The sequence below is a fragment of the Nuphar pumila genome, chromosome 4, assembly GCF_984573655.1.
Source record: "Nuphar pumila chromosome 4, dmNupPumi1.hap1.1, whole genome shotgun sequence".
In the NCBI taxonomy this organism is placed as follows: Eukaryota; Viridiplantae; Streptophyta; class Magnoliopsida; order Nymphaeales; family Nymphaeaceae; genus Nuphar; species Nuphar pumila.
Window position 1 is genome coordinate 121,385,510 of NC_143252.1, and position 26,493 is coordinate 121,412,002.

The 26,493-nt window shown below is 39.7% G+C and overlaps 1 protein-coding gene across 3 annotated transcripts in view; it reads left to right on the forward strand.

Moving 5' to 3' along the window:
- Window positions 1-26,493, forward strand: part of LOC149840851 (glucose-6-phosphate 1-dehydrogenase, cytoplasmic isoform-like) — an 87,873-nt gene that overhangs the window by 1,911 nt on the left and 59,469 nt on the right. For all 3 annotated transcript variants that reach the window (XM_090003383.1, XM_090003385.1, XM_090003384.1), the window contains exons 2-7: window positions 1,105-1,365; window positions 5,785-5,870; window positions 14,329-14,395; window positions 14,483-14,669; window positions 16,586-16,743; window positions 16,833-16,901. In XM_090003383.1, the coding sequence (XP_089859509.1) occupies window positions 1,165-1,365; window positions 5,785-5,870; window positions 14,329-14,395; window positions 14,483-14,669; window positions 16,586-16,743; window positions 16,833-16,901 (768 nt within the window). In that variant the 5' untranslated portion in view covers window positions 1,105-1,164. The remainder of the gene's footprint in view (window positions 1-1,104; window positions 1,366-5,784; window positions 5,871-14,328; window positions 14,396-14,482; window positions 14,670-16,585; window positions 16,744-16,832; window positions 16,902-26,493) is intronic.

Below are 26,493 nucleotides of genomic sequence, written 5' to 3' on the forward strand. Positions count from 1 at the left end.
GTAGGCCTAAGAAGACTTGGATGGAGATGATAGGAAAGGATATGAATGCTTTGAACCTCACCGAGGACATGGCATTGGATAGAAATGATTGGAGGAGAAGGATTCATGTGGAAGACCCAGAATGATTTTCTTTTTTGGTTCATATCGCCGACCCCAATTGTTTTGGGATGAAGGCGTAGTTGTTGTTTGTATTTTTTTTTTCTCTCCTTTCGCTTCCCCCTCGCTTCCTCTTCGCTTCCTAGGTCACTTACGAGACGATTCCTGGTTCGCTTCTAAGTCGTCCCAAGCTTTCCACTTCCTAAAATTTTGAAAGTGCCTCACTTCCTGCTTCCCGCTTACGCTTCCCGAATCGCTTCCTGAGTAAAACAATTTAAAAATCAAGATCTAAAGGTATCTTCAAATCAAATATTGTCCTAATTGATGAGTTTGACACATTGAAACAAAGAAGATGCATGAATTGCCATTTCACTTGTTTTGAAATCATGTTGGCAAGAGCAATTGCTTGAAAGGAGACTTATTAGTCATTGTTGATTAGGTATAAAATCTTGTGTAGAAGCATCTATCTGAATGGTGTAGATAGCGTGATTACTTTTGGAACACAGTATACAAAAGGCCATAATATATATGCAATAGATAGAGGCTTTGATGCCTAGCATCTCGCTACAATATTACTACTTTTCTCAGAAATCATTGGTTTAGGGAGCTTCAAGGCCATAGTAGACATGCAATAGATAGGGGCTTTGATGGCTATCAGCTCACTACAATGTCCACTACTTTTCTTAGAAGTCATTGGTTCAGGGGGCTTTATTAATGGGCCACATATAACAAACACTAAAAGTTTTCTTGTTCAGCCTCTTAAATTGTACACCTCTGGATTCGTTGACACAGTAGTTTGCACTGATACATTCATGTAGTTTTTCTTCTTTCTTTTGTTATTCCTCATGGTTACCTGCCACTCAAGGAAATAGATGGGTAGCAAAGCTGATCTTTGGTTGATCTTGTTTGCTTATACTTACTCTGATACATAACTGTCTGCATTATTTAGTATGGTTCATACAATTAATTTTGAGTAGAATATTTTCTTTTAAATTTTTTAAACTGCAGATCATACAAAATTTATCTCTGTGATCACAAGGCAGTCTCAGTACCCATTCCACTGTTGCCATGGGATCTAGAATATTACCTGTGACTGTGAGAAGTGACTCTTTCTCAGATGGGGACTCTGTGAAGGGTGAATCCTTTTCTGACAGAACAGAACCTGAAACTTTGTCAGAAAACGGATGCCTTTCCATCATTGTCCTTGGTGCTTCAGGAGACCTTGCCAAGAAAAAGACATTTCCAGCTCTTTTCAATCTTTTCAGGCAGGTATGCTACAGATAATAAGAGATGCTTGCTTCAATTTCTGATTTTTGTTGGTCATGTTGTATATCCTTCCTGGAACCATTAACAAACTGTTATAACTGCTACAATGCGTGCAGTTTTGGTTGGAGTAGAAGCATGAGTGCATAAGTCTTGCCAAACTGAACATATTTTTCCTGATTTTTTTAATTTCTGATTTAGATCTTCGAGAAGGTTTAATTATGATTTATTACCTTTTCAAATTCTAACAATTCTCATATTTTCTTTTATATGTTTTTTTTATGGTTTGCTAATGGAAGATGTTATGCACATGCAATACCATTTATAGTCTTTGAAGATAGAGCTAATTGGTTATTTGGGTTTAGCAAGTAGCCAATGCAATACATGATACACTGAGTTGAATGTCCAGGACATGTTATGACAGCTGGATGTTCCTTTTCAGTGTTATGATCTGTTCTAGGTTACAATTCAGTGAGTTCCAGAGGATTATTTTTGTTGCATTTGAAAGAAGATGTTGGGAGAAGGAAAAAAAAGCAGCTTTGTTTGCAAAATCGCTACAGGATACTGTGGTTTGGAAATTCAAATGAACCTTTTTGTTGCTTTCATTTCTAAATTTATATGTCTGTATACAATCTGTTTAACCAAAATGTCCTTAAAATAACTAAGAAAATGCCAAAAAATCCAAAAAATCTTGAAGAATCTTTCAAGTGTGTTTTCTTATCTTTTGACTCTTTATAAGGCATTGAAGCCAATTCCTTATTTATCTATCCTAGAACTCTCTCATCTGCACAAGTTTACACTTTTGGGAATATCTGTCAGGTTATTTCTAGTTTTACTTTCTTATGCACATTCCTCCAAATAAAACCTTCTGTAGGATTTTTGTTTCATAAGCTTCATAAGAGACTTGAAGGATGTTTTTCTGCCTAAATTGCAAGAAAATTTGTAGTTTTTGGGCACGTGAAGCATAATCTGAGCTGAGAATGATTGGAGTGTTCAAGTTTGACTTCATAATTAACTTTTCCAAGCTCGAGCTTTGTTGTTGGGGCTTAAGTGGAGCATGAGTATTTCTCAGGCTTAGTACAAGTATGCTTGATAGCAGTTGGTTGGGCTTGAGTGTAACGATCCGAAATTTTAACCCAATTTGGTAACAATTTTTTTTTTAAACACAACAGAACTACTCAATTGAAAAAAACGGTCTTCTTTTAATTGTTTGTATCGTAGCTCAATAGCTTTCCTACTCTACTTTGGTTCAAGGAGAGCGCGTTCATCCCAAATAGATGATAATTCGGCAAAATATTCTCTAATAGTCATTTCTCTTTGTTGAAGGGTTAAAGCCTTTTTTTGAAGATAGCATTTGTGAGATAAATCTCTCGAGGTATACATCCTCTCAAGATATTCCCAAACTTGAGATGCCTTCTTGAATTTTAAAATATTGGCATTAATCCTAGTCTCAATCGTAGAAAAAATCCATGAAAGAATTTTATAATGCCTTCACTCTTTTCTCTTCTTCAAGAACTTTTATTTTTCCTTTTTCAATTATAGTAATTTTAGGCTCGGGTTCCAAAATCGTACCTTTGATGTAGCCCGAAAGCTCTTTTCCCTTGATATGAGCTTCCATATTTCTGGCCCAAACATGATAGTTTGAGCCGTTGAGTTTGAATCCGAGAGAGAAATGTGAATCATTTTCCGCCATGGAAAAGCTTTTTGAGAGACACGAGAATCTTCATAATTGAACACACACCACAACGGGTTTTTCTTTAGCTATTCTTGTAGCATGCCAAAGGAGAAGGAGTTTGCAAGAACTTTCCAAGCCAAAATAGAAAAATGAGGAGTAGGCATGTTTTTCGAGGCAACAATCACGTTGACTGCAGCACACACGCTAGCTTCTTATAAACCTCGTTCTGATACCATGTAAAAATATCTTCAAGAAGATGAAGTCAAAAGACGACTTAATTAACCCACTATATTCACAACGAAAAATATGTGCACAAAGGCACAAAATAACACTCACAAATGGGCACAAATGCACAAAGGCATAAGAAAAATATATTATTGAGAGAGAGAGAGCTTTAAAAAAAAGCTTACAAGGGGATTTATCCCCTATTTATAAACAAGAGAGGTGTGCTGGCCAGCCGTTGGGCCAGCTCCAACGGCTGGTCAATCCCATGGTCAAACCTAAAAAGAAAGAAAATAAAATAAAAAAGAAAATATAGAAAGAAAAGGAAAAGTACAAAATGTAGCCTATATCAGAGTTACCGGAAGCACCTAGGTAAGTGGGGAAGCGTGCTTCCTCAAAGCACGCTTCGGAAGCGTGCTTCCTCAAAGCACGCTTCGGAAGCGCGAAACGTCGTGCTTCCGAAACGCGCGGCGGCGCGGGGAAGCACCACTTTTAAATGGGAAGCGCGCTTCCCTTTAATGGGAAGTGCGCTTCCCATCACACTTCCCCCTCGCTTCCCCTATTTTTTTCAAATTTTTTTATTTTTATTTTTTTTTGCTTTCCCCTCGCTTCCTAGGTCTTTTCCGATACGATTCTCGATTCGCTCCTAAGTGGTCCCACACTTCCCGCTTCCTAAAATTTTGAAAGTGCCTCGCTTCCCGGTCCCGCTCCCGCTTCCTCAACTGGCAGCCATGGCCTATATACATATATATTTAACTATATATATATATATATATAAACATACTATCATATACAAAGTATATGAAAAGTATATGTACACACACATATATATATAGTTAAATATGTATGTATTTACACAAAATCTATACTAATTTTAACAAAGAACACTACCTTATAATGCTTGAAGAATTAAATCTGCATCTTGTACATCTTATTTAATTGTTTAATACAACATAATGTTGTAAATATTAATAATCATTTCTAAATTCACTTAAATGCCATCAATAATTTTTGATAAAATGTTATTAACACACTTGGATCTTAACTAGCTCTTGATGAGTTTAACAAGTTTTAGAAAGACTTATGTGTGAGCTCAACTTGTTTACCAAGAAGCTCAGCTCATCGCCATGCGGCATGAGAGAAACATGTTTGCAATGAACACATTAGAAGTTTCACTAAAACTTGATCTTTGGGTGAAGACAGAACATATATAAATTAGCTCCATGCTTGGGGATTTTTATGATCTTTTAAAAATGTCTCCGTTGCACAGAGATATAGAAAAGCCAATGATTTGTTCTACAGTTAGGTCAACTGCATTATCTGAACAGTGTAATCTTCTCATTTTGGTTGATCATATCCAACAGCTCAAGGATACAAGGTTGTATCTATTTTCAGTTCAAGAAAAGAAAAAAAATTTGGATGAATTTTTTATTCAGGTCTGGGGTCACTACAATCAACTTATATAATGATGTAGCTAATTGAACGTGGATTGGGTGATTTTTAGTTTGTTGGAAATATAAGATCTTTGGCTACAATATGAATTTTAAGTGCATAATTTAATTTTCAAAATGTTGTGAAAATATTACTGTCAACACTTTGAAAGTTTTTTTCTTTTATATGTTTTCATGACATTTTTAAGATGCTAGGATCCACATAATACATGTAGAAAATCTTTGGAATTATTACTTTGAAGGCAAACTCATTTTCTTACAAATCGAACATTATTTTATATAAAAGAGTGGCTAATGAGTATTTGTATGTAGCTTTATACTTCTACTTTCGCCATCTTTCATCTCTCATCTTCCTCTGGCATTCCTTCATCAGCAGTTTTGAAACATCAGTCTCTAGCTCTTAGAAACATTATGTCAATCTGTGCTATATTGGTGTTAACACAAAATGGGTCCAATATCTTTCACGGAGTTGCATTAAATTCTCTCCATTTTTATACAATGGCTCAATAATGTCTAGCAATCCCTACCACAGCCTAGGCAGGGAGGAATAAAAGCAAAAGAAAAAGAATAAACAAAGATGATTCTAAGGATAATAGGTGGATTATATTTGTCTGACTTATTGTTGACCCTAATGAGAAGAAATGATTACAGTAAAAAAGGAGATGCACCATATGCACATTCATGTCTGCAGATTGTGTAAATTTCTCTTTTGTGTACATGTGCATGCCAGTGTATGATGATACGTGTGTCATCACATCTCTCACATGGTGTGGCATCCATCTGTTTTAACAGTTAATCTCAGGAGGTACATTTAACATTCTCACATGATTTTCTTACAACCATTTACCTTATTTGTTTAGTTTATTTGTTCAATGGACCAAACTTATAATTGATTTCTGGTATTTTCTTTTAGTTCCTCACATTCATCGTCATGTTTAATTTCATTCTGTGTAATTATTCCTGCTAGTTATTATGCATTGAGTTTTTCTTTTTCCATGTGATAGTATTAATTTTGGTACTCATAGATGTCATTTGAATTACATACTCCACTAAGGATCTCTCTCCAACTTTATCTAGGGCTTCCTACAACAAAATGAAGTTCACATTTTCGGATATGCAAGGACAAAGATTTCAGATGATGATTTAAGGAACCGGATACGTGGGTAAGTTTTCCTTTTCAAAAAAAAAAACTCCATTTTCATTTTATTTGTTTTCATCTGGGATAAATGTAAAATTGAGAATTGTCTATCTAGAAAATAGTTTTTCACAAGTTCGTCTGTAATTTGTTTGATATTATGTAATGCCCCTAAATCCCGAACTTGTAATTTTTTAAGAAAAATTTAAATGCTTTGCAATCAATCCTTTTTCAGAGTTTAAAGTGGCAGTTCAAAAAAAAGTGTTTGAAATAACAAGTCAACGGACCTTGGGTGCATTACAGGCGAACTTTCCTTTACATAATGGATTTGGATATAAGCATGGAAACCATATAGATTCAAAATGAGGTTTTTAATAATTAAAGTTTACCCAAAAAGAGGAATTTCAAAGAAACTCTTATAGAAAGTTACAAAACGTCCTCAAGAGCTACGCAACAGAGAAAGAGTGGGATCTTGATATCATCACGTCATCGTGCCATCGCCTGCTGTATCGACCTAATCATCACTTGTACCCTATAAAACAGGTTAGACTTATAAAAATCTGGTAAGTGCATATATATCAAAATTCGGAACAAGATTAACATATACATTGTTCCTTTCGTGATGTGTAGTTCAAAATAAGCAAAATGAGCATGATAATCTTATTTCGATAATTACCTGTCCTGAGGGTATGCACAGGAAAAACGTAGAAACAACTGAGACTGCTCGGGGGTTTGTTGTTTTATGTATTTTGATACCTCAAACAACTAGCTGAGACCGCTCCTAAGGGGACAACCAATGACCGAGAGAATTTTTCAGAAGTCACTTATTCAAAAGGATGCATCTGAACATCTTCAGAAGTCATTGAGATCTACCACCTAGGATAATTTTGGTAGCTCAGTCCCCTAACTCCGATGACTGGGAACACCGAGTCATTGCTACTCGAAGAACATAGTTGTTAACAACTTGTCCATCAGAGTTTTTGTACCATCTCATTATTTCTCTTAATAGAACTAAAGAGACAAATGAGTATGTCAGGTTCTATTTTAACCGACCCATTCTATATGCTCTGGTCTTTTAAACTAAATCGAGCATCTTGCCTGTGAAGGTGATTATCACAATTTATGTGATTTTCTTTTAATCATCATGCATTTTTTTACACTACGAGGTTACCATAACCTCCCGTCCAATCATTGTAGTACTAACATGCCGTGCATGTTTGATAGTACCACTACGATTTGAGGGATATCGGTTTTTGATAAGAAATCCCAACATTTATTTAGAAATTTCAAAGTTCTATGTTTTAGACCGGGAAATATCCGAGTCATTTCGAATACGAAAGAGGAGGACCAAACGTACGTACCACCTAGGGCTACGTAGTCGATGTCTTTCTGTTACGCAGATTTGAGGGAAAAAACTCGGTTGCGAATACGTAAATGCCAAATACTTGTTTTGTTTTTTCGAGACAACGAATAATACGAGCTTAAAATCTTGCATGTGAAATCCTTTTAAAAATAGAGACTTTGCGAGGATACACAAATCTGCATCTTTAAATATACGCATAATCTAAAGTATGCAGGAGTACGCAAAACTATGTACTTTATAAAGTTATATATGTATATAGAATACATATATATTAAAGCATAAGCCTGTGCACATTGTAGTGCGGCAGCAAGGTAAATGACATAAAGCAAGGTCCGATGTGCAAAATCGCACATCGAGCTAAGTAAATTGCGTAAGCGATGCACGATGTACAAAACCGTATATCGGCTAAATAAATTGCGTAAGCAGTGCACGATATATGAAACCATACATCGGCTAAATAAATTATGTAAGCGGTGCACGATGTACGAAACCGTACATCGGCTAAATAAATTGCGTAAGCAAAAGCCTGTGCACATTATAGCATGGCGGCAAAGTAAATAATATAATTTAAATGGACAAGAATATGCAAAACTGCATTCTTGAGTTAAAAACATATATATATATATATATACATATAAGTTAAAAGTATTCCGTTATTTGTCCTCGTATGCATCTTTCCCCTATCTCAGAGATGGTCTAACTCGTTGATGATTCCGAGTGTAGGTTCTTAAAGGCCCGTGCCTTGGCAAGCGTGTCGTATTCGTTGTGCCGGTGTGGAGCGCTAAAATGATTATATTGTGTTGCATAAAAGATGATATTAAAACCTTATTTTAGTGGATGAGGTGACGATTGCATTGCAGGGGTCAAACTTGAACCCCGTTCGAGCCGACCAGACCGATCGAGGCTCGATACAAGAAATTGAGCCAACTTCGCTAGCAAGCCGAACTGGGTGGAATGAGGCATAAAAAGTCGGGTTTTGTTCGGTGGGGAATCGAGTTGACTAGTTTTGACCGAGCCGAACTCGGTTTGACCTAATCGACATTTGCCGAACTCAGCTTTGTTGAGCCAAGTAAGAGGCAGCTCTAAGTTGCCTCTTGACCGATCCGAGTTCGTGCAAAGAGGGGGGTGAGGGCTCGACGGTCAGATCGAGCCGCACTCGGTTCGAGATATGACCGAGTTTTGCTCGATTCAACAACAGGGAGAAAAAGGGGGAGAGGGCCGACGTCCAGGCCCTTCTGTCGTAAGGTGGCTGGCCCTTGGTCGTGTCGGGCTTGGTTGGACCCAACCGTGCCAAGCTCGGTTGAACTTGATAAATAAATAAATGAAAAACTGAGCTGGGATCGATATTGACTGAGCTCAACTCGGTTGGGTCTACCCAGCGTGAGCCCACGGCCGATCCAGGCACGGTTCCTGCACAGGAGAGAAAAAAAAAGTCGAGCCAGGCTCGATTCTTGCGCAAGAGAGGAAAAAGCTAAGCCTGGCTCGGTTGAAACCCAACCAAGCCTAGCTCGATTGGAACCTGTTAAGATTAGTCGACCATCTGAAGTTTCTTTTATTCTTAAAGTTGTTTTTTGGTATTTTATATATAATGAGGGACCCATATGTAATTTTCTTTTTAGGCTAACCTCTATTTAAACTAGAGGAGATTAGCCCTAATGAGATAATGACTTTCCCTCTCTCTCTGCCTACCTCTCTCTCTCTGCCTCGGTTCCTGTGTGCTCCATTAGAGTTTCCACATGGTATCAGAGCAATAGGTCTTTGGGAGCGTGAGCACTTCTTCTGTCTGCACAAACGCTCGAGTAAAGAAAAAGTGTTATTAGCAATATCTCCTGAGTTAGCATTATTCATTATGGGTGAAGTTCCGAAATTCGATTCCAAGAATGAGACTATTGGAGAATATAAAGCATTTGCAAATCCCTTCTCTTACGGTTCTTCCGTAAAATTAAATAAAACAAACTATGCCAGGTGGTCCAGAATGTTTATGATGTCGGTATCTGGACATCGTAGAAAACATATTTTGTTGGAAACTGAACCAAATGATAAAGTGGGAAAATATATTACTTGGGATGAAGATAATGACATTGTTATGATATGGATCATGAATAGCGTCGAACCTCATATTGCAGATGGTCTAATTTATTATAATACAGCTAAACAGACATGGGACCTGGTTGATCCCCCATTGGATGCAGACATTGTTGGATGCAAATGGGTATATACCATTAAGTTCAACTCAGATGGTTCAATTGAAAGATACAAGGCCAGATTAGTAGCAAAAAGGTTATACTCAGACATATGGTGTTGATTTCTTTGAAACATTTTCTCCCATCGCACAGATGGGTACCATTTGTCTTGTTCTCTCCGTAGCTGTTCACCATGGATGGAGTATGTGTCAACTAGATGTGAAAAATGCATTCCTATATGGAGATCTGTCTGAAATAGTATACATGTAACAACCTCCTGAGTTCGAGGTTGAGGGGGAGTGTCAGATGGTGTGCAGATTAAGAAAGGCGATATATGGTCTGAAGCAAAGTTCTTGAGCTCTTTTAAAAGTTGTTTGAAGTGATGTCAAAGTTTGGTTTTAATAGGTCAGCGTCAAACCACACATTATTTATTAAGAAAACTAACTCAGGTCTAGTTGTTATGGTGGTATATGTGGATGACATCATCCTTACAGGAGATGATATGAAAGATATTGCCGCTACAAAGGCTCATCTTCAAAAACATTTTGTTACAAAAGACCTTGGTCCACTTAGATACTTTCTGGGCATAAAAGTTGCCAGGAACAATGAAGGCGTGGTTTTGTCTCAACGGAAGTATGTTCTTGATTTATTAAAAGAGACAGGAATGTTGGGAGCTAAACCAACATATATTCTCATGGATCACAAAGTTCAGTTATTGGAAGAAGGGTCAAAACCTGTTGATAGTAGAAGCTATCGCTCACTGGTAGGGAAGCTACTATATGTGACAATAACTAGACCTAATATTGCTTTAGCAGTAAGCAAGGTTAGCCAATTCATGGATAAACCGACTAAGGTACACTGGAATGTTGTAATAATGATACTCCGGTACTTAAAATCTTCTCCTGAAAAAGGGTTATTATTCAAGAAAGGGGGGACCCTGGAGATAGTTGCTTACTCTGATGCTAATTATGCTGGATCTGTAGAGGATAGGAAATCTTGTAACGCCCCAAAATTTCGACTTGTGATTTCGAAAACATTATCGAAAAACCCTTCAAAGATTTAAAGTTTTCACTTTTAAAAAAAATAGCAGCGAAAGACATTTAGAAAGGGACACAAGTCAACAATCCTGGGTACGTTAGCTGAAAGACCACCATTCACATGAACAACTACGAAAAAGGAATTGAGGAAATAATGCAATAGATTATTAATAAAATCTGCAGTTTATTACAAAATGAGCAATTTCCCAAAGTTCCATAATCTAAAGAAAAATTCTAAAACTCAGAGTCAATACACCAGCAGAAAGAAGAGAAATCTTGAGCCATATTGCACCACGCCATCGGCCGTCTGTGAAGTCCTACTCCTCACCTGCCTATGAAATGGGTCAGTTTCATAACAAACCAGTAGGTGCACGAATAGATAAGTAGAATGAAAATAAAGCAGGATATTCATGAGATAAGCAATTAAAAACAATCAATACAGTTGTAATCTATTCTAACAAGTGTAATATGTGCAAAGAACTATTGTTCGAAGCAGTTCAAGCTGTGTAAGTCTCAATCAGCTACAACTATTCAAAAAGATATTCTTTAAGTTCTGATATTAACTAGCATGTGGGTACGCACAGACGCGAAACGTAGAAACAACCGAGACCGATCCGGGGGTTTATTATGTCAAGTGTTTTCATTAACCCGGATGGCTGACTGAGTCCGCTCCTAAGGGAACGGTCAGTGACCAAGAGAGTAAATCCCCAAAGGCATTCGTGGCCCATGGAATGCATCCAACTTTTGCAGAAGTACCTGGGAGTTACCACCTAGGATGATTTATGGTAATCCCATTTCCCCTAACTCCGATGACTGGGGAAGCCGAGTCTTTTGCCCGTGGGGTGGTTGTTAACAACCTGTCCATCGGAGTTTTTGTACCATCCATCCTCTTTCTTGATGAACCGTGAAGGTCGAATGGGTACGACGGGGGTTTCTTAACCGCCGCCCCATCCTACATGCTCTGGTCTATTAGACCCACTCGCGCATCTTGCCTGTGAAGGCGAGTTGTCACCATTTATGTGATCTCAGCATTGTGCTAAATGCACGCATTGAGGTTGTTACAACCTCATCATCCAACCATCGTAACCCACATGGGATGTACTTGTCCAAAAAGTACGATTGTATCTTCCTAGAGGTACGACTACGATGAGAGGGCAACATATAATGTTTTATGATTCTTTTGGTTCATACATGACATGTATTGCTCTTTTAGCAATTGGCCTGTGGAGGCCGATACTCTTTTAGCAACATATATCTCATTGATATCAATAAAGTGTTGATGGTTCATTTCGAGGTACTCAATGACCTCCCGCACTATTTGTATCATACCTGCCTTAAGGTCTGATTACGATAGTAAGTTCGTGGGTTTCTCGATAGATAACCCATCACCGTGTTTCATAAAATCAGTATTTTACTTGGCATGCTCGAATACTAAGAAGCAAGAAGTCTCATACAAGATTCATCAGGCAATAACCAGTAAGGCATCTACAGTAACTTACAACAGTGAGCAATGCGGAAATACAGTAATAAGATCTTTCTAGCAACGAGTCTACTCGTAGAGCTCACAATAAGCATGTAATTTTAAAGAATACGGATGCGGAAACAAAACACAGACAATCACCAGTTAAGTAATCCTATAGGTAAACATGTATGCCAAATAAACCATTCGATCATGAAATCCTTATATCTTATTTCATTCATACAAACCCTTCGTGCGACTTTCCCCTACCTCGGGATGTCGTGCAGCTGTGTGCGTCTACGGGTGTAGATGATACGAGGCTCAGGCCGCGGAGCCAGAGCGGGGTTCGATGCGAAGTCTGCAAAAGTGTGAGTATTCCATTATGATAATAAAATTTTATGGTGCAACGGGGACCAGGGTAGGATTAGGCGACCGGGGATTTCGGCTCCTTCCTACAGAACAACAAATGGCAGGGGCCTCGGCCCCTGCCTGACGAAATAGTGAATGGCAGGGGCCTCGACCCCTGCCTGACAGTGAAACGAAGGGCTGCCAGACAAAGCAACGTATGGCAGGGGCCTCGGCCCTTGCTTGACAAACATTGGGTGGTAGGGGCCTCGGCCCCTGCCTGACAAAACAGCCGACAGGGGCCTCAGCCCCTGCCTCTCGAAGGCGACAAGTGACAGGGCCTCGGCCCCTTTGCTTGCCAACACAGAATGGCAGGGGTCTCGGCCCCTGCCAAACAAATTAATAAACAGCAGGGGGCTTCGGCCCCTGCCAGGCGGAACAGAGAATGGCAAGGGCTTCGGCCCCTTGCATGGCGAACAAGAAATGGCAGGGGTCTCGGCCCCTGCTTGGCACAATTATAAACGGCAGGGACCTTGGCCCCTGCTCGTTCAAATAGGGAATGGCAGGGGCCTCAGCCCCTGCTTAACGAAATAAGGGATGGCAGGGGCCTCAGCCCCTTGCCTGATGAATCGACGAATGGCAGGGGTCTCAGCCCCTGCCTGACAGAGTCACGGCTACACCAAAAAGGGGGGAAAAAGAGGGTGTTGCAGGGGTGATTGGGCCCCTGCCGACTCTTTGACAGCCCCAAGAGGGAGGGAGAAATCGGGATGGGGGTGTCAGGGGGACAAGCCCCTGCGTGCCGAGAACCAAGGGGCAGCAGGGGGATATCCCTTGCCCTCCCAGAAGCCAAGAGGCGGCGGGGGGCGAGCCCCTGCCTGCCCAGCAAAACAAAGGGAGACAAGGGCATTGCCCTTGCCAGCCGAGATAGGAAGGCGGCAGGGGCATTACCCCTGCGTGCCAAAACCCTAGAGGCAGCGGGGGCGAGCCCCTGCCTGTCGGGAAACAGGAAGCGACAGGGGCATTGCCCCTGCCTACCGGAGATCGAGAGGCGACAGGGGGACTAACCCCTGCCAGAGAGAGAGAGAGAGAGAGAGAGACCGGGGCGACAGGAGCCACCAACCTCCTACCGACCCCTTCGCAGGCCACAGAGGAGAGGGGGGGGGGGGGGGAAGAGAGAGAAGAAGAGGGAGGAGAAAAGGTTGGAGACGGCGTACCTGGGAGGAGAATGACGTCGGTGGCCGACGTCGGCGTGGGGCGCAGCGACGGCGACGCTGGTGGCGTGCGTAGGGAAGGGGGAGGTCGGCGCGATGGGGGCGAAGGGCGACGAGAGAGAGAGAGGCGTGCCTCCCCTCGCCCTCCCTGCAGTGCTCTTAAAGAGCTCGAGGGGCGAAAAATCGGGGAAGCCTCGATTGGCTTCCCTTATCAGGTCGCAGGCGCGGGGGGGGGGGGGGGGGGGGGGAGTTGCGTCGCACAGGGGAAAAGGTTTTCTCAAAACCCTTTCTCCTATGTCGGGTCCGGACCCGACCCGGCCCGGCCCGGGTCCAATATAATTTTTTTTTTTTAAAACTGTGGATTTTACAAATCTACCACATGATTCTGTGTGTTTGTGGGAGGTAACTTAATTTTATGGAGAAGTAAGAAGCAAACTGTGGTTGTTAGGTCGAGTGCCGAATCAAAATATAGGGCTATGACCCAAACAACAGCTGAATTGATGTGGGTTCGAACTGTACTAAATGATTTTCAAGTGAAGTTTTCATCTCCTATGGTAATGATGTGTGATAACAAGGCGGTTACATATATAGCAAATAATCCTGTATTTCATGAGAGGACAAAACATAATGAAGTTGACTGCCACTACATAAGAGATATGGTTATGACTATTATTCATTTTTTGTTTGTCCTTTTCCTCTTTGGGGAATCTGTGTCATCAAGAGAGAAGGTGAGAACTTCCATCGGCTTTACATTATATATGAGTGCAGTTTCCTTATACCATTTTAGAAGTCCTGCAAGATTGATTTGTTATCCACATTCTCTCTACACATATTGAGTTGTATCGAATCAATATTATTGATTTTTCATGCTTGCTATTGAATTCACAGATATCTTAAAAGTGGAAATGATGATTCATCCGGGTCCTCAGAAGTAGTTTCAAAGTTTTTGAAAATGGTATATAATCTGACAATTGTAGATTTTACGCACTATTTTTTTTCTGTTCGTATGTCAATTACGTGGTTTGGACATGAATGTTTGCAGATCAAATACATTTGTGGTTCATATGATGATGAGTCAGGTTTTATCCTTCTAGATAAGGGAATCTCTGAGCATGAAATTTCCAGAAAGAGTCATGAAGGATATTCTAGAAGGCTCTTTTATCTTGCACTCCCACCATCAGTATATCCACCTGTCTGCAAAATGATAAGGCACTTTTGTATGAACCGAGGTGAGCCTCTGATAGTTACTTTTATCTGTGAACTTGTTAATTTGATCTGGGTTTGATTAGGTTAATGTGTTTATTCCTTTATTTCCATCTATCCAGATTCTAGTGCTCTTTATATTTTCATGCTTTTCCTTGCAAATAGAGTTTGCATTCTTAAAGCAGTCATCAACAAAAGAAGAAAACTCTATAAATTTTCTTCATTGTAGTCGTCTTTACATGCATACGGGTATCTGTGGTATTTTGAAAATATTGTAAAAATAACATGATATTTTGATTGCCATTTTAAATGGACAAAATGTAACAATATTCTGAAAATATCATCACATTATCATTTTAATGATTTTTTTAATTGCTATTTCTTGGGAAAAAACATGATATTATTTTTTTATGTTTGCATATCTTTGTTCCCAATTTTTAATGCCAATAAGAACACAAATTTTGCTGATATTTTGCCAATAAGAACATGAGAAAACTAAAAAATTTGAATTTGTCACTAGAACTTTGATGCTTTTTTTTCCATTTTAAACTTTTGTGACACATATCCGTAAAATTGTTTTTATTTTTGTGTTTCTCTCTTGTGCAATGGGCATAAAGTTTTCTGTTGGAAGCTGGATCTGTATTTGTGCACTATGCACACATCCATGCTGTTGTTGGTAAGCTTATTCATGTAGAATCTGTTAAGATATATTAAAATCTATGTCATAGGGACTCGGCAAACCGGGTGCCGCACCCGCGTTGACGCGACGCGAGTGCGGCACCCAGTGCGGTCAACCCAACCCTGGGTGCATTGACCGCACCCAGGGTCATTTATGTCCAATTTTTTTATTAAAAAAAAATTCTTCTGGGGGCGCTGCCCCCCTGACCCCAGCCCGCTGACCGCACAGCGGGACCCGCACCGGGGGGGGAGCCCCCGGACCCCCTTTTCTGCAAGGGCAAAAACTCTGAATCAAGCTCCACAACTCATCAGCTTGACCCCTCCCCTGCACAAAGAGGGTGCAGGGAGGGGGCTCAACCCCTCCCCTGCACAAATTATATATATATATATATATATATATTTGCCGCACCCCCGCACCTGCACCCACACCCGCACCCATGTGACATAGATTAAAATGTTTAAATTTGTCCATGTTTAGTGTGTGTGTGTGTGTGTGTGTGTGTGTGTGTGTGTGTGTGTGTGTGTGTGTGTGTGTGTGCAGGCATGTGCATATATAGGGTGTTATTAATGTCTGTGGCCGTTTACTGAGCATTAATATTTACTACCTTTTTTGCTTATTGATCCAAAAATTGTGGTTTCACATTGATTGTCACCTTATGGGCCTTTTAGTGAATGTATAAAAGAGAGCAAAGTAACAGTCATTTATAGGCAAGAAAGCATACGGAACCATGTTAAATAAAAAATTCTTTGGGGCCAAAAGATGTCTTGAACTTGTTAACCTCCAGTTTAAGCCTTTAAGACTAAGAATACCTCTGTATGTAAGCTGCACACGAGCTGAGCCTGGCCTGAACTTAGGATGTTAGAATCCAGCCTGGTACATCTTTTGCCAGACTAATGCTTGGTCTAGTTGGACTAACCTAAGCTCAAGCTGCATTTTTTTTTAACTGAAAAAAAGAAATTAAGGTGATTTGAATGTGTCCTCCAGTTATGGGAAACACGATAACCATGGTAGCAAGTGTTTTTCTAAGTTAGAAGTGTCACTAAATATTTGTGTGTGTGTGTGTACATTTAAGATTATATTAGATAAGCTTATTAAGCGTAAGCAAGCCAAGCCTGAGATTTTCACAAGAAGCTTGTTGGTATTTTAGTAAAGTAATCTAATGAAGGCCACCATCTGGAAAACCATGCATTCTTAGTACATAGTTTACAATGATTTTATAATCCACTTTAGTGTACTGTGTAACATGCTTTTTTCCTTTTTCAGCTGATCAGGGTGGTTGGACTAGAGTGGTTGTTGAAAAGCCTTTCGGCAAAGATTTGGCCAGTGCAGAGGAATTGAGTTCCCAGCTAGGTGGGCTCTTTGACGAACAACAGATATATCGTATTGATCACTACTTGGGAAAGGAGTTGGTGCAGAACCTGGTAATGTACACAAGAAGATTTTATTGTGTTCAATAAGAGCCCTATCCACTTGCCACTAATCTTTATTTTTCAATACTTGAAATTGCCAGTTGGTTCTTCGTTTTGCCAATCGTCTATTTATGCCGCTTTGGAATCGTGATAACATAAGTAACATACAGGTAAAAAGTTCTCTATAAACTCTTTTCTTTCTGACTATTAAACTGCTTTTTTATGCTATGCAATAACTTTATATCCTTACTGAGAGCTGTCTGAGACTAGACTCTAATTATGTCATTCTGACATCATATTTTAATGTCTTCATTTTCTGTCAAAATGAATGTATATGCCAGAGTTGCACTTCATTAGTACACCATGTATAGTGAGTTTAAAAATTTCTCCTGTTTGTGATCATATAGACGGTTTTCCAGCTGATGATAATAATGTTATAATGGTCATAGTGTTTCACAGAATTACTAAATAGCATCATGCATTTGAAGAGTTAGGAGCTAATGTCACATGGACTTGCCAAATAGGCCGCTGCATCGATGCGATGCAACACGGGTGCAGCACCTGATGCGGTCAACCCGCATTCAGGGTTATCCTTGTCCAAAATTGACTCGGTCAACTTTGACTGAGTCCATTTTGGTCCATTTTAAAAAAAAGAAATTTTGGCGGGGGTGGGGGGGGGGGTTAGGGTACGACTCATCCCGACTCCTCATCTTTCGACAGCAGCGACGTCCTCCTCCTCTTCCGATGGCAACGACGAAAGTATGCAACTCTCTCTCTCTCTCTCTTTGTTCCTCCTTTCTTCTTCTTCCTTCTCTGCCTCCTCTCTTTCTTCTTCTTCTTCCTTCTCCTCCTCTTGTCTTTCTTTTTCTTCTTTCTCCTCCTCCCTTTGCCTCCTCCTCCTCCCTCTGCTTCCTCCTCCTCTCTTTCTTCTTCTTCCTTCTCCTTCCTCCTCCTCACCTCGTTGGCGCAAGGGTCAAACCCAGGCCTACTGGGTTTACCAGAACCGAACCCATTCCTAGGTTAACTTAAAACTGTTAAAAATTATATATATATACCCTCCCCACACTCCTGCACCCAAGTTTTTTTAAAGTTCCGCATCGCCACCCGCACCCATATTCACACCCGCATCCGCACTCGCACCTATGTGATGTAATGAAATGGTGGTCTTCAACAAATGCACAAATAACTCACAAACAAGTGTCTATTGGAGACACTACAAGCATGACCCTTGAAAGGGTATAAAAGGAAGAACACTTGAAAAATAAATAATACTTTATTCATGAACAAAATGCTTAAGAAGCATGGATCGTTTACATTGAAGGGGTTCACCCCTATATATACAAAAAAGTGGAAGAGAGAGGAGAGCTCATTTTGAGCTCTCCAAAAGAGACGTTGGATTCCAATATCTCTTAATATAGCTGTTGGACTACAGTCCAACATCATTTATTATTATAGCTGTTGGACTATAGTCCAACAGCATTTATTATAGCTGTTGGACTACAGTCCAACAACTATTTGCACAGTCAAGTTCCAACAGGAACTTGACTGGATCAAATATCTAGTTTCTATTGAACTAGATGCTAAAAAAGAAAATAAAGAAAAATAGAAAAAGAAAATAATAAAAGAAAATATAATAATATTAAATAATATATATATATATATATATATTACAGTTTACATTTTAACACTCCCACTCAAACTTACGGTACAATGAGCAAAAGTTTGTCTAAGAGGAAGTGAAATCTGAGAGCAGCGAGAGGCTTGGTGAAGAAGTCTGCTAATTGATATTCTGATGTAACATATGGCAGATCAATGGTTCCATGTAAGTATTCTTCTCTGACATAGTGACAGTCCATCTCAATGTGTTTAGTGCGCTCATGGAATGTCCGGTTGCTTGCAATGTAGACCGCACTTTTGTTGTCACAGCACATCTTTGAAGCTTGCGTTGCTTTAGCTCCCATATCCGCTAGCAATCGTCTGAGCCAAACAACCTCCATAGTGGTGGTTGCCATGACTCTGTATTCAGCTTCGGTGGAGGAAAGAGAGACTTTCTGCTGCTTCTTGCACCTCCACGAAATTAAGGTTTCACCTAGGAACACACAAAAACCAGTAGTTGAGTGTCTATTATTGGGATCACCTCCCCAGTCAGCATCAGTATATGCAATTAAATTTAATGAAGATGAAGCAGACAAGAAGAGTCCTCGTGAAAGAGAGGATTTTAAGTATCTAATAATACGCAAAATCGCTCCCATGTGCACGGAGGTGGGAGCATGCTGAAACTGACTGACTGTATGAACCGCATGAGTTATATCTGGCCTAGTAATGGAAAGATAAGAAAAAGCTCCAACAAACTGTCTATAAGGAGTAGGATCATCAAGAAGTTTTCCATCATCAATTTTCATTTTAACATTGACAACTTCTGGAGTGTCTACTTTCTTATCATCTGTAATTTCAGACCTGGAAACGATATCAAGAGCAAATTTAGATTGAGATATCAAATACCCCCGAGGGGAATAAGCAACTTCAATGCCTAAAAAATATCTTAATAAACCTAAGTCAGTCATTTCAAAGTGAGTTTTAAGAAGAAATTTGATATTTGCAACTCCCTGTTTGTCGCCTCCGGTGATGATCATATCGTCCACATAGAGAAGAAGAAGAATGATGCCTGCATCAGATTTCTTAACAAACAAAGCAGTGTCAGTTAAACAAGGTTGAAAACCAATATCAAGCATAACATGACTAAATCGGTCATACCAGGCTTTTGGAGCCTATTTAAGACCATAAAGAGCTTTTTCTAGACGAAGAGCTTTACCCTTAGGGATACTAATACCAGGTGGGGCTTCCATGTATACTTCTTCAACGAGATTCCCATTCAGGAAAGCATTTTTGACATCTAATTGAAAGATAGGCCATGTTCTAATGGAGGCCAAGGCTATTAAAGTTCTAACAGTGGTCATACGGGCCACATGAGCAAATGTTTCTTCATAATCGATGCCATACTCTTGGGCATATCCTTTTGCTACTAAACGGGCCTTATATCTTTTCAGGGTCCCATCACTTTTGGTTTTGACTTTGTATACCCACCTACAACCTATAGATTTCTTACCCGGAGGAATATCTTGTATCGTCCAAGTATTGGCCTTTTCTAGTGCATCCAATTCTATTTTCATGGCTTCTATCCATTTTATATGATTTTTTGCTTGAGAATAGGATGATGGTTCAACATATGATTGTATTAATGTAATGGCGGCCCTATACGTGGGTGAAAAAGATTCATAAGACACAAAATTTTCTGGAGGTTTAGAGATTCTAGACGTTCTTCTAGGTGAGACTTCAGAGTATTTTTGTAATGCACATGGAAGATTTTGCTCTCTACGTCTTGAATATTGTAGACTAACATCCCTATGGATTTGCTCTTCATTATCATCATTTTCAACAACAATAGGACTTTGATCATTGTCAAGGTCACATCCAACATCACATTCATTGGATTTTGAAGTTGGATAAATTAAAAACGAGTATTCAGTGACATCCTTGGATTTTTCAAATTCAAAGAAGTTTTCTTTTTCCAAAAAAGATACATTTCTTGACACATATAATTTGTCATTTTGAAAATCGAAACACCTGTAGCCTTTTTTATTATCAACATATCCTAAAAAGGCACATGGGATTGCACGAGGAGAGAGTTTGTCATTTCTGTTGGTGAAAACAAAACATTTGCATCCAAAGACTCTTAATCTAGAATAATCTGGAGTTAAATTAACAAGCTTTTCTATTGGAGTTGTATTCTTTAATGAGGAAGATGGCATCCTATTAATGAGGTAGGTGGCAGTTAGGACCGCTTCAGCCCAAAAACTTTTTGAAACTTGATTTGCAATTAGCAATGTCCTAGTAGTTTCCATAATGTGCCGATGTTTGCGTTCGGCTAGGCCATTCTGTAGTTGAGTGTGTGGACATGATCTTTGATGTGTAATACCATGTAAATTGAGATAGTCTTTGAATTCGTTGGACATAAATTCTCCCCCTGAATCAGTGCGAAAAACAGAAATATCATTTTGAAACTTATTTTTAACCATTTTATGAAATATTTGGAAGTTTGCAAAGACATCAGATTTATGTTTAAGAAAATAAATCCAAGTATGTCTAGAAAAGTCATCAACAAAAATGACATAATATGTATAACCACCTTTGGAAATAACTGGTGCGGGCCCCCAAACATCCGAATGTATTAACTCAAGTGGTCGTGAGGAAACAAAAGTTCTACTAAGAAATGGTAACCTTTTCATTTTGCCAAGAATGCAGTCTTTACAAGAAAAAATTTCAGAATTACAAAATTTTTCCAAACTTGGAAAATATTGAATTTTAGACATATGAGGATGGCCAAGCCTTTTGTGCCATAAATCCAATTCTAATTTCTGAATATTATAACAAAATGCATTCTTGGGTAATTCCAAAAAGTCCATGTAATAAAGTCCTCCTTCTCTATGGCCTTCCCCAATCAGCTTCCCTGACTAGCGATCCTGTACCCAACAACCATGAGAAGAGAAGGAGATATTACATCTATAATCAGATATTTGCGAGACAGATAAGAGATTCAAATTAAGTTTAGGGATATATCTAACTTCTGGGATAAAAAATCTTTTGGATTTTTGAAGATTTTCAAAACATCCTATTCCTTTTACTTCAAGAGATGTGCCATCGGCTGTAAAAACCTTTGACACACTTGAGTTATTTTTAAGACATTCAGATAGACTATTAACATTTGGGGTCATATGAAAAGAAGCACCAGAATCTAAAAGCCAAGGAAAGTTACCTGGATCGGAGAAAGATGCAACTGCCGCTCCAGTTGAGGCTTCGGTTGAGGAGGATACCCCTTTGAGAAGAGGTTGAAGGATTTCCATCAGTTGAGCCATAGACACAGGTGCATCTTGATCTTTTGACTCATATTCAACAGATGCAACTCTTTTTTCTTCTCTTCTTTTTAACTTTGGACATTGAGGCCTATAGTGCCCCGGTTCATGACAATGATGACAAATAACTTTTCTTTTATCAAAGTCGCCGTTTTGCCTTCTAAAATGAGGCGTCTTGTAAGTACGAGTATGATTCTCCGGTCTAGATACAGCTAAAACAGAGTCATCATCAACTTTTGGAGTACTTTTTCTAAGTTTATTTTCCTCCATAGTGAGCTCTTCTATAGTATCAACAATAGAAGGAATTTTTCCACGATGTAAAAGGGCCGATTTGGTGGATTCAAACTCCGGCCTTAGACCATTCACAAATTGATAGAAATGTTCCATATCGAGTTGCTTTTGGCGAAGCTCGATGTCTTCGGCACAATGCCATTTGGGCTCAAGAAGCGCCAACTCTTCCCAAAGTTCGGACAACTTATTATAATATTCTCGAATAGTTTTATCTTTTTGAGTCATTGTCCGAACTTTATCTTGTAAATTGCATACATATGCAATATCTTTAAGGGAATACATATTTTTGAGGTACTCCCAAGCCTTATCGGCATGCTCAAACTTAGCTAGACTAGAGCATTTTTTAATGTCTATGCTATTGATGAGCCATAACATAATTTTTGCATGCCCTATCCTCCATTCTTTCCATTTCTTTTCATAAGTGGCTAACGCCTTACTCTTCTCTTCTTCCGTTAGAGGAACCTCTTTATCACCCTCTTTCTTGGTAAGCGATAGTTTAGGTTCCAAATCGGAACCATCCACTATACCCCATAAACCTTTTCCCCAAATGTGGTGCTTCATAACCGAAGCCCACATTACATAGTTAGTATCATTTAGTTTCATAGGAATGATGGTGATCTTATCATTGTCATCCATCTTTTACAAGGGTAAGAGAGGAATAAATAGGAGGAGAGAGAGAGAAAAATAAAAAGAAAAGAAAAAGAGTAGACAAAGGAATAAGAGAGGATACAAAACCAAAATTTTTTGTAGCACAAGTTCGCCTTTCTTCAAACAAATCTTCTTGAGCCAAGAACAAGGTGATGAAACACCTTTTGTAAATGTGGCACGGAAATCGAGACGGAAACACTTCAAGATCTAAGGATTTCGTAGCTTTGATACCATGTAATGAAATGGTGGTCTTCAACAAATGCACAAATAACTCACAAACAAGTGTCTATTGGAGACACTACAAGCATGACCCTTGAAAGGGTATAAAAGGAAGAACACTTGAAAAATAAATAATACTTTATTCATGAACAAAATGCTTAAGAAGCATGGATCGTTTACATTGAAGGGGTTTACCCCTATATATACAAAAAAGTGGAAGAGAGAGGAGAGCTCATTTTGAGCTCTCCAAAAGAGACGTTGGATTCCAACGTCTCTTAATATAGCTGTTGGACTATAGTCCAACAACATTTATTATTATAGCTGTTGGACTATAGTCCAACAACATTTATTATAGCTGTTGGTGTAACGACCCCAACTTCTTCCCTTGCAAAAATGCAAGAAACCCTCTTTTTTTTTTTTTTTTATAGAAACTTTCCCAAGGATCTGGGGTCCTCACAGTTCCACTTTCCATTGGGTATTCCATCATCACAAAGCACTGGCAATCATCATCAATGAGTAGCAACACCAACCTATTATTTATGAACCGAAGTAAATTGTTATTACCATTCTTCATACAATCAAAGAGTTCAGGAATTGAAAAGAATTATGGAGCCAAAAACACAAACATAAAATCCCTATGCCACTGCCGAACTATCCACTCCAAATTGTGAACCTCGTCCATCCATAGTGAACAGCTCATCTCTCACTGCCCTCCATTTCCTGTAAAACCAACGAAGTAGAAGGGTCAGAACAAAATTCTGAGCACTACTAATTCAAGGAAATTAGGTGAGACAAAGATCATGAGTGCGATTTCATATGTGAGTTTGAGTGAGTGCCGATACCACCAACATGCAACATCCAATCATGCATAAGTGTAATAGATTTTTCATACTCACGGCTAAAGGACAGTAAGTCAGTAATACATAGCAAAAATAAAACATTTCAACATGCTTTTAAGAAATGAATTGCATACATTTACCATATCATGAATTAGAGATCATTTCAATCGATGCATGACTTAGTGCAAAGAAGAAAATGCATAGCTTCCTCATTATCTTATATTTAAGTTTGAGTTTTCTTTCCATATGCATAACCTTATTTAATGCATACAACTTTAGGTTTCTCCTTTTTAAATTTCCATCGTCCGCGGATACACCAAACGGGTAAAAACCCCGAGGTCAAGTAGGTTCCCAGGGTAGATTCACACACAATTTGGTATTTTATTACTGGGTCCCAACCTAGCCCTCGACCGAGTCACCCTCGGAACATTAGACCTCCCCATCTAATGTCGGGGACACAAGGGACACCCCACGCCCACAAGTGCCACTTCCTTTGGTACCAACAAATTCACAGCTGTGACCATCACCACCACTCCCGGGTAAAGTGGCGGGTTCTCCCTAAAACCGTGGCCAAGAGAAAGAACCTCCATATCGGGTTCTGGGGACCAAAAATTCACGCACACAGAGTTTTTTTTTGTATCCTCACAGTCTCCCCAGGACTGGAAACTCTAAGATCTCCATTCTCCAGATGGAAGACCTCAGATCAAAAGTTACACTGTTCTTTATTATATTTTTATTTAATTCAGTTCTAAATTCTGCAACACCCTATGCAAAAGTGAAGTGTAAAACTCGCATACGCCTCTGCGAGAGATCATATGGGACTTCCGCCCACGAATACCATGTGAACAGTGTAGTGGTATGCCACCATCTTACGTTGTGTAGATGATGCAGCCAATGTGGAAACAAAACCAACTTTCTTAATAAAGTGCACAAATTACCACACCATATGCATGAACTATCCATGTACAAGTGTCTCTATGTCACCCCCTACCTCTTATGCATTTATCCATCGTTCATAAATTCATGACAACAATCTATGCATGATATCACATTTTAAAACCCACATTGATCCATATATGCACATAAGGCTTTAAACAATACATACTTCCATGTAATCATGCCACATATTTCAACAAGCATTCATGATTAAGACAACCAGCAGTATACTAACCAAACTCCCATTTAAATATCATAAAATGGAATACTATCATTCATCCATCCATCAGGATGATGTAAAAATCCCAGCACCTACTAGAAGAAATAGTTAGGCTTGCCACGACTGCTGGCTATACTAGCTAGATGAGAGCATCCAGCACATCCCCTGCTAATATTACTGCATACACACAACAAAAACAGAGAAGAACACAACATGCCAGTCCCCTACGGCTGGTGGTCTTCATACAAAGAAATCACTCTTAGTAGCCGACCATGGAGAGACAGTAATGGCATAAAGATACTAATATTGGCAGCCATCGGTACCCATTGAAGGTATCCAACGAGGTAGGCTGCTGTCATGCCTGTTACATCACCTGTGCAACCCTTGTACCCCATCTTTTCTATTATATGATAACAGATTTGACACAGCAACCAAAATTTTCCATTTCTCCCTCAATTTTCAAGAGTACAAAGGTGTAAATTCAGACGTAGCAAAATCCTCATGCATGCAGCAATAACATATTTTACTTCACCGAGTTAATGGTAAGAATCATGGTCTAAACACACCCTCAATTTCATCTAATGTTTCAGCTTCTAACTTATCATTTCCATGTTGTATTCAAAGCAAATATTTTCAAAATATCAAAGAAAATAACAGGTTATGTATAGCATGATCTACTACACAGTTGAGCACACGAGATATAGCAAAAACCCCTAGCTTAACTCACTCACACACACCCAGCCTGTGTTCATCGATTTCCAGGTTACAAAATCCCCCAAATCCGGGGTATTCCAAGCAAAACTGGGCTGCCGTATCCGGCTGTCTTTGCCCCCCCCGCATCATTTCCCAACCCAGATCGTTACCCCTAAACCCCTCGCATGGAAGATTTGAAACCCCAATCTTACCGATTTGGGTTTTAGGTTTAGGGCTAAGGTAAACCCCCAAACCCTACCCTCAAACCCTCATACAAGATCGAACCCACGTTCGATCTCTCACCCATTTCCGAGGATAGCCGTACCTGATTACGGTGATTTCCGGCGGCTGGTGGCTTCCGGCGTGAAGAGGTGCAGGCCGATCGTGTTTCCCCCCCCTTACTGCCGTGAAGGGCTCCTTCCTTCACTGCGTGCGCACCGGTCGGGAGAGGGAGGGAGGTCGAGTGGGGGAAACAAAATCCTGGATGTGGGGGTTTCCCCTCCTTTTTAACGCCGAGCTCCTCCCCCTTCCCTCCTCCTTCCGGGAAAAGAGGGGTTGGTTACGTTCGGCGTAACCTCCCCCTTTCTCCCTTCTCGCCTTTTTGAAACTGCAAGAATCGTGCTTGAGGCACGATTCTTGATTTTTATTTAAAAATGCTCGCACTCGGGTCCGGGTCCAAACCCTGCGACCCGCAACACCCGATCCAACATGAGCATGGATCCGGGTCTCTCAGGGCTAATGGATCCTCAGTGGATCCTTGCGGGTCCAACTGTGGATCCGACCTTAATGCCTGAGTATTTTCCTAATTAAATTCATTATAGAAATCCGAATTTAACACCCATTTATCGATTCCTTTATGGGTCCGGATATCGGGTCCTATACCCAAATCGACTAAATATACCCTAATTCTTCCGGATATTACATCCTACCCCCCTTAAAAGAATTTCGTCCACGAAATTTGAACATACCGAATAAGTGTGGATAATATTGGCGCATGTCCGCCTCA